Source organism: Numida meleagris, chromosome 4 (genome assembly GCF_002078875.1).
Source record: "Numida meleagris isolate 19003 breed g44 Domestic line chromosome 4, NumMel1.0, whole genome shotgun sequence".
In the NCBI taxonomy this organism is placed as follows: Eukaryota; Metazoa; Chordata; class Aves; order Galliformes; family Numididae; genus Numida; species Numida meleagris.
The window spans coordinates 66,833,878-66,847,481 of NC_034412.1; the positions used below are offsets into that span (position 1 = coordinate 66,833,878).

Here is a 13,604-nt window from a genome sequence, read left to right on the forward strand (position 1 = left end):
CAAACAAAAAAACCTCCTCAAAGTGTTCATTTGGGGTCAGAAGTGTGATAAACCTGACCTATTTTGGAGCTTGTTGTCATAAAGTGTGCTGAGCCTCTCTTTGTGAAGTTTGGACAGTAACAGCCTAGGATACTAAGTGGTGCTTGAAAATCACTTACACATGTGGAACAGTATGTACTTAAACTGGCTCTCCAGAGGTGAAAGGCCAGAATATTCCCTGCTGCATGGCCTGACTTCTATTTCAAAACACATGGGTGTATGGGAAATCTCCTTATAATAAGAGTTAGCAATTTTAAAATGATTTTCCAAAGCAGCAAGATATGACTGTTTATGTACAGTTTGAAGTCATTTCTAATTTCTGCTAAAGAGCAGGAATAGTTAGTAACTTGGATCCCGATGAATATTTCATATCAACTTTTTTTGGTGGATGTCTGATAAACCACCTTTATATTTTCCTGGCAAGGGAGAAATCCTTTTTCATGTTCTTAATGAGTATGACAGGCAACTCTGGTGTTCTTCTCATGCATCTAGCAAAGAGGAGAGGGTTTCTGGTGCTGTACCCCTGTGCCAGGCATTAGCTAGGAAATATGTGAGGTGGAAAAGGGCTTTCCTATAACTTCTCCCCATGCCCCAGCTTTGTGGTTGTTTTGAAACAATGATTTGGCTCAACTGTGCTCTCACTTTAGATTTTTGACCATCGTTTTTGCATACATCTCTCTGCTGATCAGGTACTGAGTAACAGATAATTTTTTTTGTCTACAGGCACATTAAGCTGGGTATATGCTCCCTTTTCTTTCTTTTCTACAATAAGCTTCTTACTTAAAAAGTGGGGAGTAGATGCCTTGGAGCCTTTTAAAGCCTATGTTAAGGATGTGGTCTAAACAAGCAAATAAATGGGAAGTGAATTTCTGCAATCATAATACATTTCAGAATTCTATTTCAGGAACACCTAAGCAAGTAGAAAGAAGAAACTGAAATCTTCTCTTTTAAAAGACTTGTTTCACTAATCACAGATGTGCTTGTTTTGAGTTTTCACCTTGCCTGAAATTTGTGTTCTCATCTTTCTTGTTTGCCTTTTTCATTTTTTATAAAAGGCAAAGGAGGAGTTGGAGGCTTGTATAAAATAATGTGATTGGTGTGATTCTGTTTTTCAAAGAAAATCTAAAGGGCATTCTGAATTGAATGAGATTCTTACATCACATTGAAACAATGAAGTCCCACTTGGCTTCATTTTGGGAACTTCTCTGCAAATTAATGGATGCATGTTGAATTTCCCACTAGTGCACTTGTTACTTGAAGTGTTACTTCCATTGCAGTATTTCTACTATGCCTTTTTCTGTGTTATCAGAGTTAGATATTGTTGTGACTTGAGAATAAATTTCTTGTCCTTTATTGGCTTATATGCGAACCTGATGTAATGTCAGTGCATTGTAGTTATGATTCTTAGCCAAAAATTAAGTTGCAAAAGACTTCTCAATTTTCATGCCTAATTATTGTGCTTCTCCAATTTCATGCTTCATTATTTTTATGAGAACTGAATGTTTTTTGCAAGGACTTTATATAAGAAAAGGGGTTTGTCCTTCTGTGCTGAAAGCCAGCAGAAGTTATGGTGGAGAATCCTAAAGACTAGAACTGCAACATGACTGTAAGTTGTTTTTTTCTTTTCAGCTCATTCAGTTGTCGGTGGTTCTGCTCCCTTTAATAGCTGGGATCAAACGTCACCTCCAAATTTGGCAAGCTGATCCCTTATTAGGTTTAAAGTTAAAGCCCAGTTTGGCACTGGGAATTGAAAGAGCTAATTCCAGAAGAGTAAAGTTGGAATGAAGTTAGCAAGGCTGTGTGCCAGCACAGCAGATCAGTCCAGTATGCTTCATAAATTAACATGCTGACTCTTAGATATCTAATCTTTTACACAGCATAAAGTAGCTGTTAAACAACTATCTGATGTGCTTGCCATTAAGCATTGCTTGAACAAATAATGCATAAGAATTGTTAGGTTTCTGAAAACTCTTTCATTATATGTATTATAAAGCTGCATTCAGGAAAAGAGTTAAAATTCTTCATTAGTTGCGTAATGACCTGTATCTACAAGAACTGTAACATAATTCTTCAGACACCCAGTACTGCCTCTAATAAACGCAAAGTCTCATTTTGTGTTTCTGAATAGGCCTGTTTCTTGATTTCTATGACTGTATGCGTTTAGGTTTTTTTTGTTTGTTTGTTTTTGTTATGTGATAACTCTGACCTCACTTTTTCCAGAGGAAAGCTTATCATATTTATTAAAGGGATGGTGAAGAGATCTAGTGGGATCAAGAGACTTATCTCCTGTTCTTCCAAACCATAGGGGTAAAAATGTGAGTTACTACTAACTTGTTTGTAGTGGCTGCTGGCTATTCTTACACCTGAGCTTCTCTCATAGTGCTCTGACAACATGGACCCATCAGTTGATGACCAGATGTTGCAGCTTTGCCTGTGGACCTTGGTAGAAGTGGAAGGGGCTGCTTTTTGGAGGCTTTATTACTGTTTGTTAGAGACCTTTTACAGTAGTCGGAGTAAAAACTAAACATCGTGAGAGGGCAAAGACTGCAGAGCAACAGCTGTCATTTTGATATTCCTGGGTGCATGGGCTGAAAACTGGAGGGGTGCTTGCAATAGTGTAGGGCAAAAGCCATTTAATGGTGCTTTTAGGATACTAATGGTAGTTAAGTGTATGTATTTTCCAGTGCTGTATTACATATGTCATATGTAATGTATTACATGTGACATATGTCAAGCATTAACGATGTGCTGAAACTTGCAGGCTGTGTGGCTCTTTCTGAAGCAAGTGAGGTGATAAAGAGCAGGGAGACAGGAGAGGCAATGGAGGGAACATTAATTCTTCTAAGGGAGTAAGTTAATTTGAAATTCATTAGATTGTAATTAGCAGAAGTTGTAGATCCTTAGAGGCTGCTGGATACAAGTGTTTCAGATTTTACCATCACCTCCTCCTGGGTACATATGACCAATGTGTTGCTTTTCTTTTTCCAACATGTATTTTGTCACTGTTACCGTATTGTCAGTCATTGTATGTGACTTACCATATTCAGAGACTAAAAAGGGGAAGAGATGCTGTGGTATGATGTCGCTGCTATGGTAATTTATAGGAATATATGTTGTAATTTTAAAATGTGGTCTTTAAAGTAGAATGACTACAGGCCTGCAAGATTAGCGTCCTGCTCCTTCAATAAGCAAGGTTAAAAAGCAAATTATAGGAAGAAGAATGTTTGTTTATGTGGAGATTACCTGTGCTGCTACTAGAGAAGGAGCTGACCTTACTCTGCAGCACATGATGTGACCAAAATTCCAAAGAATTTTGGAAGGTTCAGGACTCTAGGAATACATCTACAGTATAATTTATCATGACTAGGGAAAACTCTCAGGCAGGAGGTGGTAGCAGTGTTTCTCTAAGAAAAGCTTTTTGAAGAGATTAGCATAGTTAATAAAAACAAAAAGAGATTTCCTTAAGTTGTTACTGGATGAAATCTTGCTATTCTTGGAGTGGTGAAGTTTCTGCCAACTACCATAAAGATCAAAATCATGAACACGTGTGTGTGTGTGTGTACATGCATCTCTCCATGTGGAAACGTGTCAGTGCATGTTTTTCCCCTTCTAGAATATTTTTGTCAGTAAAAGCTTATATCTCGAAAAAGAAATGAATTGAAGTGTCGAAGAAGAAGTCACTTCTTGGTAAAGAAGAAAATGCCTGTGCTGGTATGATTGTGATTTGTACTTTGTGCCCGGTCTTAGCTTTAGCCTTAATGAGATGATCATTAAATCAAATTTTTTCTTTTGTTCTTTGTAATTTAAGTATTATCTCACTTCTGACATTAAGAAAGCCCTCTGTTGTAAATAATGGGTTATTAAAAAAAAACACCCAAATCTAATTCTGAAGTACCTTTATGCAAGAGAAGCAAGGTAGGAGGCAAAGCTGCCCGTCTTGTCTAGGGCTCCTCATTTCTTTTGAAGTTTCTCTTCATTTTGATCTGTTTGTGGTCTCCCATGAGATGAGTTTTCATATACAAACAAATGATGAGATCATGGGTACAGACAACAACACAGTTTTTCGTGGCCTGCATACCAAACCTTCTGAATGTTTTTCACTAAGAAGTGGGCATCAAAAAACCATAACATACATTGTTATCTGATGTTTCATAAACTACTGTATTCTATATCTATTTTTCTTTCGCTATGTGGCTTGAGTTTAGCATTATAAAAGTAGTTGCTATGGGAGCGTTGGCCATATTTACTGGATCATGACAAACAGCAACAGCTGAAAGACAAATATGGTGTTCTGTTTTAAGTATAAGGTGGGATGAGAGCCAAAGATGAGCAGCTTCAGATTGTAGCTGGCCACAGAGCTGGATCCTAGAGTCTTGATGTGTGCTGTAGTTACTCAGGCTTAATACTTAAATTTAGTTTATACTTAAGTATTTTCCTAGTTAAAATTTTGATTTATTTCTGCTAATTAAAAGGACATAATCAGCTCTTCAACGACCATGAATTAGTTGCTTAACAGCAAAATCAAATGCTGAATAAAAGTAATTAATTTTGCATTTCACGCTTTGCCCTGATTGCACTTTTTCTTTGCTTTTATTCAGTGAATGTAGGAGTAAATGTACAGTGAGAAAATATTTGAAAAAGCTGTCAATACTGTGAAACAATATGACTGCAGTGTAGGCAAAAACCAGCAGAAATATAACTGTGACAAAGTCTTGTCTTTATTGACAAGAAATTACTGCATCTGAAATAGTTAACGTAGAAACTGTCAGATATTCATATGTGCAAATGCACAGTCTTAAGCCAATATTTACACATTCACTACTGCTGTACTCCAGTGTGTGGGTAATTAATACTCATACATAGTTGGGAACTTTAGCTCCTGAAGTTGTCTGGTAGTACAGAAATCCAGGCCAGAAACTGAGGGTAATCTTTTCATAGGGACGACCCTCAAGGAAAATCCCCTCTCCACATTGTGAAGACCGGTAAATCAGTTTATAGAGGAAGTCATTTGAAATGGGAGTAAATCTTCCTTACGATCCTGACCCTTTCTCTCCACCTCCCATCCTCAGTAAAAAAATATCAAAGTTCAAAACTAAAAAAATATTCAGAAACACACCCAGGAAAGTACCCCTAAAGATTAGATTTTCCTCTTGTCTGTCCATCACAATTAGCAATTTCTGTTTTGCACTGTCAAAATCTCAAAAACAACTAGCTGAAGTCTCCTCGTCTATGAGAATGTCAGGAGTTTAACTCGGGACCTTCAAACCAATACTAATGGTACTCTGTGTAAGCTGTTGGGCAGCATGCATTTCTGGTGCGATGCAGGAGGCATCTTCCATCTGTGAAAGTTCTGGGATTTAGGTGATGATGACCAAGAGGACCACGAAGATGACCAGAGGGCTGGAGCACCTCCCCTATGAGGACAGGCTGAGAGAGCCAGCGCTCTTCAGCCTGGAGAAGAGGAGGCTCTGAGGGGACCTCATAGCAGCCTTCCAGTACCTGAAGGGAGCCTACAGGAAAGGTGGGGAGGGACTTCTCATAAGGGCATGTAGCGACAGGATGAGGGGAAATGGCTTTAAACTGTAAAAGGGTAGATTTAGACTAGGTACTAGGAAGAAATTCTTTACTGTTAGGGTGGTGAGACATTGGAACGGGTTGCCCAACAAGGCTGTGGATGCCCCCTCCCTGGAAGCATTCAAGGCCAGGCTGGATGGGGCTTTGAGCAGACTGGTCTAGTGGGAAGTGTCCCTACCTATAGCAGGGGGGTTGGAACTAGATCATCTTAAAGGTCCCTTCTAACCCAAACCGTTCTATGGTTCTGTGATACCTGCCTCTTTTCTAGTTCTGGGGAATTTTCTTCCAAAGCAAAACACATAGAAAACTACACATTTTGCTCTATGCCCATGCTTATTCTTTTAACTGAAATTTTTACTGAGTTTCTGAATTCCTGTGGCCTAATAATGATCATTCAGTAAAACATTCTATGATCTATGTAAAAGATAGGCACTATTTATTGTAAAGCACTTTTAAATCATTAGGGCTTAGCTAAGATTAGTCCTGTTAATGCGGAATACTAGGGTTTCTCTTTACTAGTTCCCAGAGAGAGTCCAACTTTCTTATGTTGTCTGTGAAGGTGCTTGGTCAAGTTGAGTGTTTGACCTGATGATCTTGAAGGTCTTCCCCATGCTCGATGAATCTATGCTGCAGGAAATGCTTTTGGAGGATGTCTGGATAAGGTGGTGCAAGAGACAGAGGGTAAGACCTTGAATGGGTTAAAACAGGTTCTTAGTATTTTTCAGTTGTAGAATATCGTCTTCCATGCCTTGCAGTCTTTCCTTTGGTGAGCCTTTTGGGGTTGACAGGAAGAGAATGAGAGGTGGAACATGAGGGAAAAGTAAGAGTCCCATGGAACACATGAAGAGGATCTATAAATAGTGCACAGAGCTCTCCATTGGCATGCAAGCGTTGCCTTCTACTACCTCAGACATTTTGACGCATTAATTTATTCTCTTCCTTGGTTTAAGAGGGGGAAGGGCTGATTCTCACCTGTTTGAATATTTCCAGTTACTTGTAGAAAACATCTATCTATAACAGATGAATCAGTAGTAGTGTAAGAAAAGCCTTTCACAGCTCTTGCGCCAACCAGTGCTTGTACATGTTTCACATTACAGCTGCTGGTGTTAACTCTCACCCCAGAGTGGGAAGCATTAGCTGGGCCCTTGTGTGCTCCAGGTTTATCTGGCAAATGGCGGCAGCAGCAGCAGTGCAATGACCCACTTAGAATGACATGCTGGGGCTACTTGTGCTGCCGTCTGCAGCGCTGGTTTCACTGTGTGCTTACCTGTCCCAGTGGCAGGGGAAAATCTTGATGCAGGTTTGATTACTCTTTAAGTGCTTATGCTGCTTGTAGAAAATTTTGAAATGAAGTAAAATGCAATAGAGGCATTTTAAGATGGCCAAAGAAGTGTTAAAGGCCTGGTAGTTGGAGCTAGAGCGAGGCACCTGGAGTGGGCCCAAGAGAGTACAGGACCCTCTTGAGAGACAGGAGCTTGTGACAGAAGTTTCTTCTCCTTTCTGCAGGAGAGATGTCAAGAGTCACTGTGCAACTGTCTGGTAACTCTTTACTGGAAACAGAATTATGTTATTCTTGGGGTATTTTTAAAATTGTGGTTTTTTTTTTCCCTGATGGATGGAAAATGTAGGAGGATTACAGTGCAATGCATGTATGTGGGTGCAAAATAAGGGCCTCAGTTTATTTGCGTTGGCAGCGAGAAATGTAAATGGTTCAGGCCAGAGTATCTGTACTGAGGATGACCCTAGCAACGCGTTTCTGGTTGTCAGACAACACTTGTTTTTTCCCTATGGAGTCGCTTGTGATGTAATGCCACTGTGCAGTGGAACCCTCTGCACCAGATCTGCAATTAGACGTGACGTCACTGCTGCAGCTGCTCAGTGGTGCAGCTCTTTCAGTATGAAGACTTTCTACTTTCTGGTAGATTGAGTAGTGTGTTAGCACGTTGCTCCTCTATGACTCCTGAAGAAAAAGAAGCTAAATATAATACTAGAGAGCAAAACTTGGTAATGATTTACATATGGGATTCACATTGAAGCAAATGAAATAGGAGTTGGGAATTATAGATTCAGAGCTGCTAAAGAATTAAGGTGCACCAGCAGGATGAAACAAAAAAATTGTACCTGCAGTATTGTTCAAGCTCTTCATTGATTTTGTCAATGCACATTAACCTAGAAACCTCTGTTAGTCTTTCTCTGTCTTAGAGTGGCAAAAGTATGTGAATAAGAGTGTGTATGTCACCAGCATCACTTTCTTTGACCTAAGCAGTATCTGAGTCAGGGATGTGCAAGCAGAAATTCATTGTTGTTTTCCTTTCAATGAATTTTATCATAGCTTGGTAAATAGAAGAATATTTGTAATTTTCAAAAGAATGTATTAATGAGAATAATAGATACTACGGAGCAATTTTGGCTAAGAGTATAAAACTTAACTCATGTGGTAGCGAGGGTGGATAAAACAAAAAGGCACTTTTTGCATCCAGTCTAATAGCTGTGTGGTGTTGGTTACCTGTGGGGTTGCAGAAGAAAGCCTAAAGCATCCCCTGCTTACTGGGAACAGACAAGGCACCTCCTTCTATGTGTTGGTCTGAGAACTTCCAGGCTCTGTAAAATGGGTTGATTCAGGTTTGCGTCTGATTGATCCTTACTCGGTGTAACAAGGATTATGCTGTATAAACAAATTTGAAAGGGCCAGTAGTTCAATTTTTAATGTGCTGTTGCAACTTTGGTGACATGTACAATTTGGCATAAAGTGAACGTGCCAGCTAGGCCCTAGAGAAGGGTACCTACTATTAGCTGTGCTGTGCAGTGGGAGCAGCTAAAGAAGTGTTTTCTGGGCTCTGCCCACACTCATACTTTTTGATATGATTAAAAACCAGTTCAAAGCAGACATTCAGTTGCTTCAGTGTTTCTCTCTTGTGCAGTTTTCTTTTTAAGCTAACATTGAAAATGTATTAACAGTACGATCCTTGAGGCAAATTCAAGTTCTATTGACTTCAATGGAGCTTGCTGTTAACTGAAGCAAAGCCAGTTTCCCTTACAGCATTTGTAGTTGCATGGTGAATGTACTTAGTGCAATGACCTGAGGTCTTTCTAGAGCCGCTTACTTCATAATTCTAGCTTCCCATTAGCTTGTTCATTGCTTTTTGGAATCTACAGTAAGCACCCTGTGTTCCTGCCACAGTTGTGAACAGCAGCAGCTAAAAGGCAGCTGGTAAATACCAGGCATTGCAGAACGACAACGTACTTGGCTTTGGCACGGGCAACAGAATGTTAAAACTGCTGGGGTGACCCTTAGCTTTGGGATATAGTGTTACCTTGAAAAGCTCATGCCTCAGTGTCCCTGGTTGGTTGGTGTTTTGTGGGGTTGCTTGGTTTTGTTTTGTAGCAGCCTTTGCCTCCCATGCAGGTGATGAACAGCAGGTGGACAGCTTGCCAAAGGGTAGGCAGCAGAATCTGCTGCTTCTTGGGGAAGCTCTGGTTGTATGACTTTTGGATCTGAGATGCAGCGCAGCTGTGCGGTGAATTTAGTTTCAGGAACACTGTAACAGACTTTTTTCAGCCTGCCAGTATAGTTATCATGTGATAGCATTAAAAGAAAATCCTAATAGAAATCAAGATCCATGCTTCATATCTCAGTAAGATAAATTGGTTTGCTATACCATTTTCTAGAAAAAATCTGAGGTCCTTTCTTGAAAAAATCCTAGATGTTAAACTGATTGGCATCAGATTCTGCAGGTCTCTTCAGTTTATCTTCAGTTCTGGTTAAAGATATAGCACCCTCTAGTCCTGTGCATTCCCCTTCATGAATTTATAAGGGAGTTTACAAGAATTTTACAAGAAAGCTCAAGAAAGCCTTCAGTCTGTTACTTAAACAGTGTAGGAGGAATTTCGGTAGACCTTGCCTATTTCAGTATAGGTTGTTTACCTGGACGTAACTTGTACCTTTGTGTTGTCCTTTAATTTCATGTTTCTGGTCACCTTACAACACTTTTTGACTAAGACATTGACACTACAGTTTTTCCTGGTGTCAATGACTTGCAATTCTTATTGTGATCTGTCCTTACACTTTTTTCTTCCCTCTTGCAATTAGCAAAGAGAATTCAGATCCTTAACCATTCAGAGTATCTCTACATATTGTTTAGAAATCCTTAGCCATGTAGCTGCTTTTTTTTTTTTCTTCCCCCCACCCTGGGGTTACTCTGTAAATGTTAGTGAGACTATATCAGCCTGTTTTTGTGCTTCTTGCCTTTACTTATTAGGTTAACTTCTACAGAAAAAAAATCTTTATTAAAGCATGGTACTGGATGCTACTTACAGTTCTTGCAGGTCTCTAGTGCAACGCAGTGCCCCACTGAGGGCCCAGATGCCACACAGAATCACACAGCCAGCAGACAGAAGGGCAAACCACGCAACACATGCTTGTATACTCAGCCATTAGTTTATAGAGCTGTAGCAAGAGACGTGGGGTGGGTTTAAGCTAACTTAGTGCTGTAAGGGCATGTTTACCTCACAGGCAGCACTACTGGCTAAATTAGGCCTTGTCCAAATTGAAATCACTCCCAGCAGAATCTGTTTATGCAGACAAAGGAGCTCATTTGCTGGCGTTTTAACAGCCCAGCTATTGTGAAGACAAAGCTGTGCAAGTCAGAAATAGATTATTTGTGCCAGAATGCTGCACTCTTCAGCAGAAAGAGTGCAGCACAGTGCGTCTGGGAGGTGTCATCCTGGCAGCGGAGGCCAGCAAGGGCTGGAGGAGCAGGACCAGGGAGCCCTGCAGCACCAGGAGTAACCACTCGGGGAAAGAATGCTGCTGCCTGCATGGTCTGCTTCCTATGGGTTTGGGTTTTGTTTGAACAGCAGGCTGCTCTTTGCCAGACAGAGGCATTAACAGCGGATAACTCAGTGCTGGAGGCATAAGATGCTCCCTCCCAAGCCTCTATTTTCCTTAAATCTTATTTCTACACTGTCACTCTCTTGTTTTCCTTTCGTTTAGGGGAAGAATTAGGGTGTGAAACTTCTGTGAGATACAAAGGGCTTCAGTAATGTACTTTATCTTTGTGCTTCAGGAGCAAAGGCCAGCTCTGGCAACAGAAAAATTACCTTGCGTTAGCACTGTCAGTGCAGAAAGCCCAGAGAGTTGCTTTTGGATTCAGGAGTTTTAGAGATGACACTGAAGTGGATGAAGCGGCAACTGTGTTGACAATACTGCTTGCCCATACCACAACCTGTGTATGCTTGGTGGTAGAAGAAAATCTCTGTAAAGACAAAACTAATTGCACTTGCATATAAAAGCTTAAAGAGCTTTGTAGCACTTGAGTAGCATGTTACGTGTATTTCGAGAAATGATGGGGAAAACACTTGTGTACTCCAAGCAAAATTTATTAGAAGTCTATTCAAGAAAAAAAACACAGAGACCTTTTGCTTGTAGGAATTCAAAGTCGGTTACCTGAAAGCCAGGTATGAAAAACCTGTATTCTTCTAAAATCAGATACAGAGTAGAAACAGTACTTTTTAAATATCACAGGCAACAGATATTTAAGTCTTCAATCATAAATGGCATCAAAGATAGGAATTAATCTCACAGCAAAGCTGCATGCAGATCTAGTTTTAAAATCGAAAGCCTTTGAAATATAAAGCTTTTGCCATGAAATCTGCAATAATAAAGGTATGCTGCACAAAGATGTTTCTTTACCTTTGTCTTAATGACATTTCTCAGTAATAAAGACATATGTACATTTAGATTTGGCTGGTAAACCATATTTTAATTAATAAAATTTTGCATAAAATGCTATCTTACAGAATTGCACTATTCAGATGTGCTTATGGTAAATAGAGCAAGTTAAGCAAAATGCATTGAAATGTTCTGTATGTAAAGAGGGCAAAGATCAAATAAGAAACTTAATTTTTCTTTAAACTGACAACCAAATGGCTCTGTACAAAAAAGCAAACATATGTACAAAATGCTACAGAGACTAAATACATGTTGATAATTTCAATCCTTTACCCATGAGATTTGCAGTAGAAGCTTTTGCCATCTATAAGGTGCCAAAGAAAATAAATCTGACTTGGAAAAAAAAAATTGAATTTTTTTTTTTCATGAAGTCATAGTCATTATCATCCTGTGCCTTAGTTTCATATGCTATTTATGCTTACATTTGCATATGGAGAATGTCTCTTTTCAAATACTTGATTCATTCAGGAAAAAAAAAAAAAAACCCTGTAAAATGTATCAATTTTAATACTTGTGATTTTTTCAATGTACTAAATTCCTAAAAAAGAATGTGTAACTTAGGTATTGTTAACATACATATATATATACATATATATATATGTATATATTTGTATAGTGAAATAAATCAGTACATGATACTTGTGAATATTTTTCAGGTGGCTATGTTAAAGGAAAAAAATCCTTTGCACTAACACTGTTTACTTTCTGCTTCTTAAAATGCCTGTGGTACATAAAAACACTAACCTCTCAGGTTTCATGTTGCTGACTATTACAACGTTTTGATTACAACCATTTAATGTCATCTAATCAGCAGGTTGTTATTGTCTATGCTTACATCATGGTCTGTCTCTTCATTAAATCCTGTTTCCTGAGGTTTTATACCTCTTGCACTTCTTACCTTTGAACAGAAAATGCTGTAGCTTTAGTAGGGGAACAGAGGTTTAGGAAATACCATTGCACCATCAGAATACTTGCAGTTCTTCCATTTTTCACTACACTTGCTTGAGATTTTACAGTCACTGTGCATAAGTTACAACATACAAGTGCAGGCAAAAAACCTATATTATAATTTGTCATTGTAAACCAGTACAATAGGCAAACCTGTGATACAGCAAAGTGAAAGCAACAAATGCTGCCAAGCTAATAAGAATGTGGAAACAACTCAAAATACCTTTTTTTTTTTCTTTTTAAATAGTAAACAGCAACTTTCCCTCTGTTGTGCATGCAAGCTGAAAAATTTTATTTTCCCATCGCACTTTGTAGTACCACAAATGTCCCAACCAGGAAGAGTTTCTCCTTGCACCCACCCCCCCCAGCTATGGCAATTCTTCTGGGTACCTCTCATCAGGCTTTTCCTATTGTGTTTTGAATGAAAAGATTTAAAAGCAGGGAGTACTTTTATGTTGGGAGGATTCCTCTTGTTTCAGAAAAGCTTAGTTATTCACACGGTAGTCGTTGCTGTAATACTGCTGGAACGGTTTGGCAGATGGGATGGGATGAGGATGAACTGGATGGCCTCTATTTGAGACTGCAAGCGAAAAAACAGAAGGCCAGCGTAGCATGTTTTCTAGCAGCTTTATGCAGATATGTTGCAGAGATGCAGCATAAATAAGAATGAAAAAAATTCACAGCCTCTTGACATAGTTTCCAGGGAAAGTACCAAAGAATTTGGTTCTTCTTGAAGTTCCTGAAATTAGAAGCAATAGATGAATGATGGCAATAAAAACAGGAAAATCACTATGTAAGCATATCCTTTAATTTTTCTTTTTTTTTAAAAAATATTTCACAGATGTATCTTCTGTTCTTTACATTCAATTAAGTTATTTTGATTTTTCACTTGTGAGTTGTGAATTTTAACACATAACTGCAGGAAGGAAAAAGCAAATAGAGGCATATTTGATTGAACTGTATAGCTCAATTAAAATCTCTGCTAAATCTAATGTGCTGAAATTTTGACTTGGTATATAGAAATCATTTAAACAGCATCACTTGTTTGTAGTTAATTAATTTGAATTTTTGAAATGCTAAGGACTAGTAAGATGATAAAGAATTTAGCCACTGTGTGCATGAGGGTTTATGCAATGATTTAGCCACCTTATTTAGACCTAAGCATCTGTTTGTTCAGTAATACTTGGTTTTCAAAAACAGTCACTTCTGTAGCAGTACTCATGCAAGATTTTTATGAAAAGAGGAGTAATACACAGTCCCCTCAATGTCAATGTGAGAAAGACAACAATTTTGTACAACAAATTAGAAGCAT

The 13,604-nt window shown here is 38.8% G+C and overlaps 1 protein-coding gene and 1 long non-coding RNA gene across 29 annotated transcripts in view; one reads left to right on the forward strand and one right to left on the reverse strand.

The window, feature by feature from the left end:
- LOC110398869 overlaps positions 1 to 13,604 on the forward strand; it is a 60,417-nt gene that overhangs the window by 38,256 nt on the left and 8,557 nt on the right. The window lies entirely within an intron of this gene.
- The window catches only part of SORBS2 (sorbin and SH3 domain containing 2), a 194,750-nt gene continuing 192,122 nt past the window's right edge, over positions 10,977 to 13,604 (reverse strand). For all 25 annotated transcript variants that reach the window (XM_021396833.1, XM_021396835.1, XM_021396832.1 and 22 more), the window contains one exon: positions 10,977 to 13,031. In XM_021396833.1, the coding sequence (XP_021252508.1) occupies positions 12,970 to 13,031 (62 nt within the window). In that variant the 3' untranslated portion in view covers positions 10,977 to 12,969. The remainder of the gene's footprint in view (positions 13,032 to 13,604) is intronic.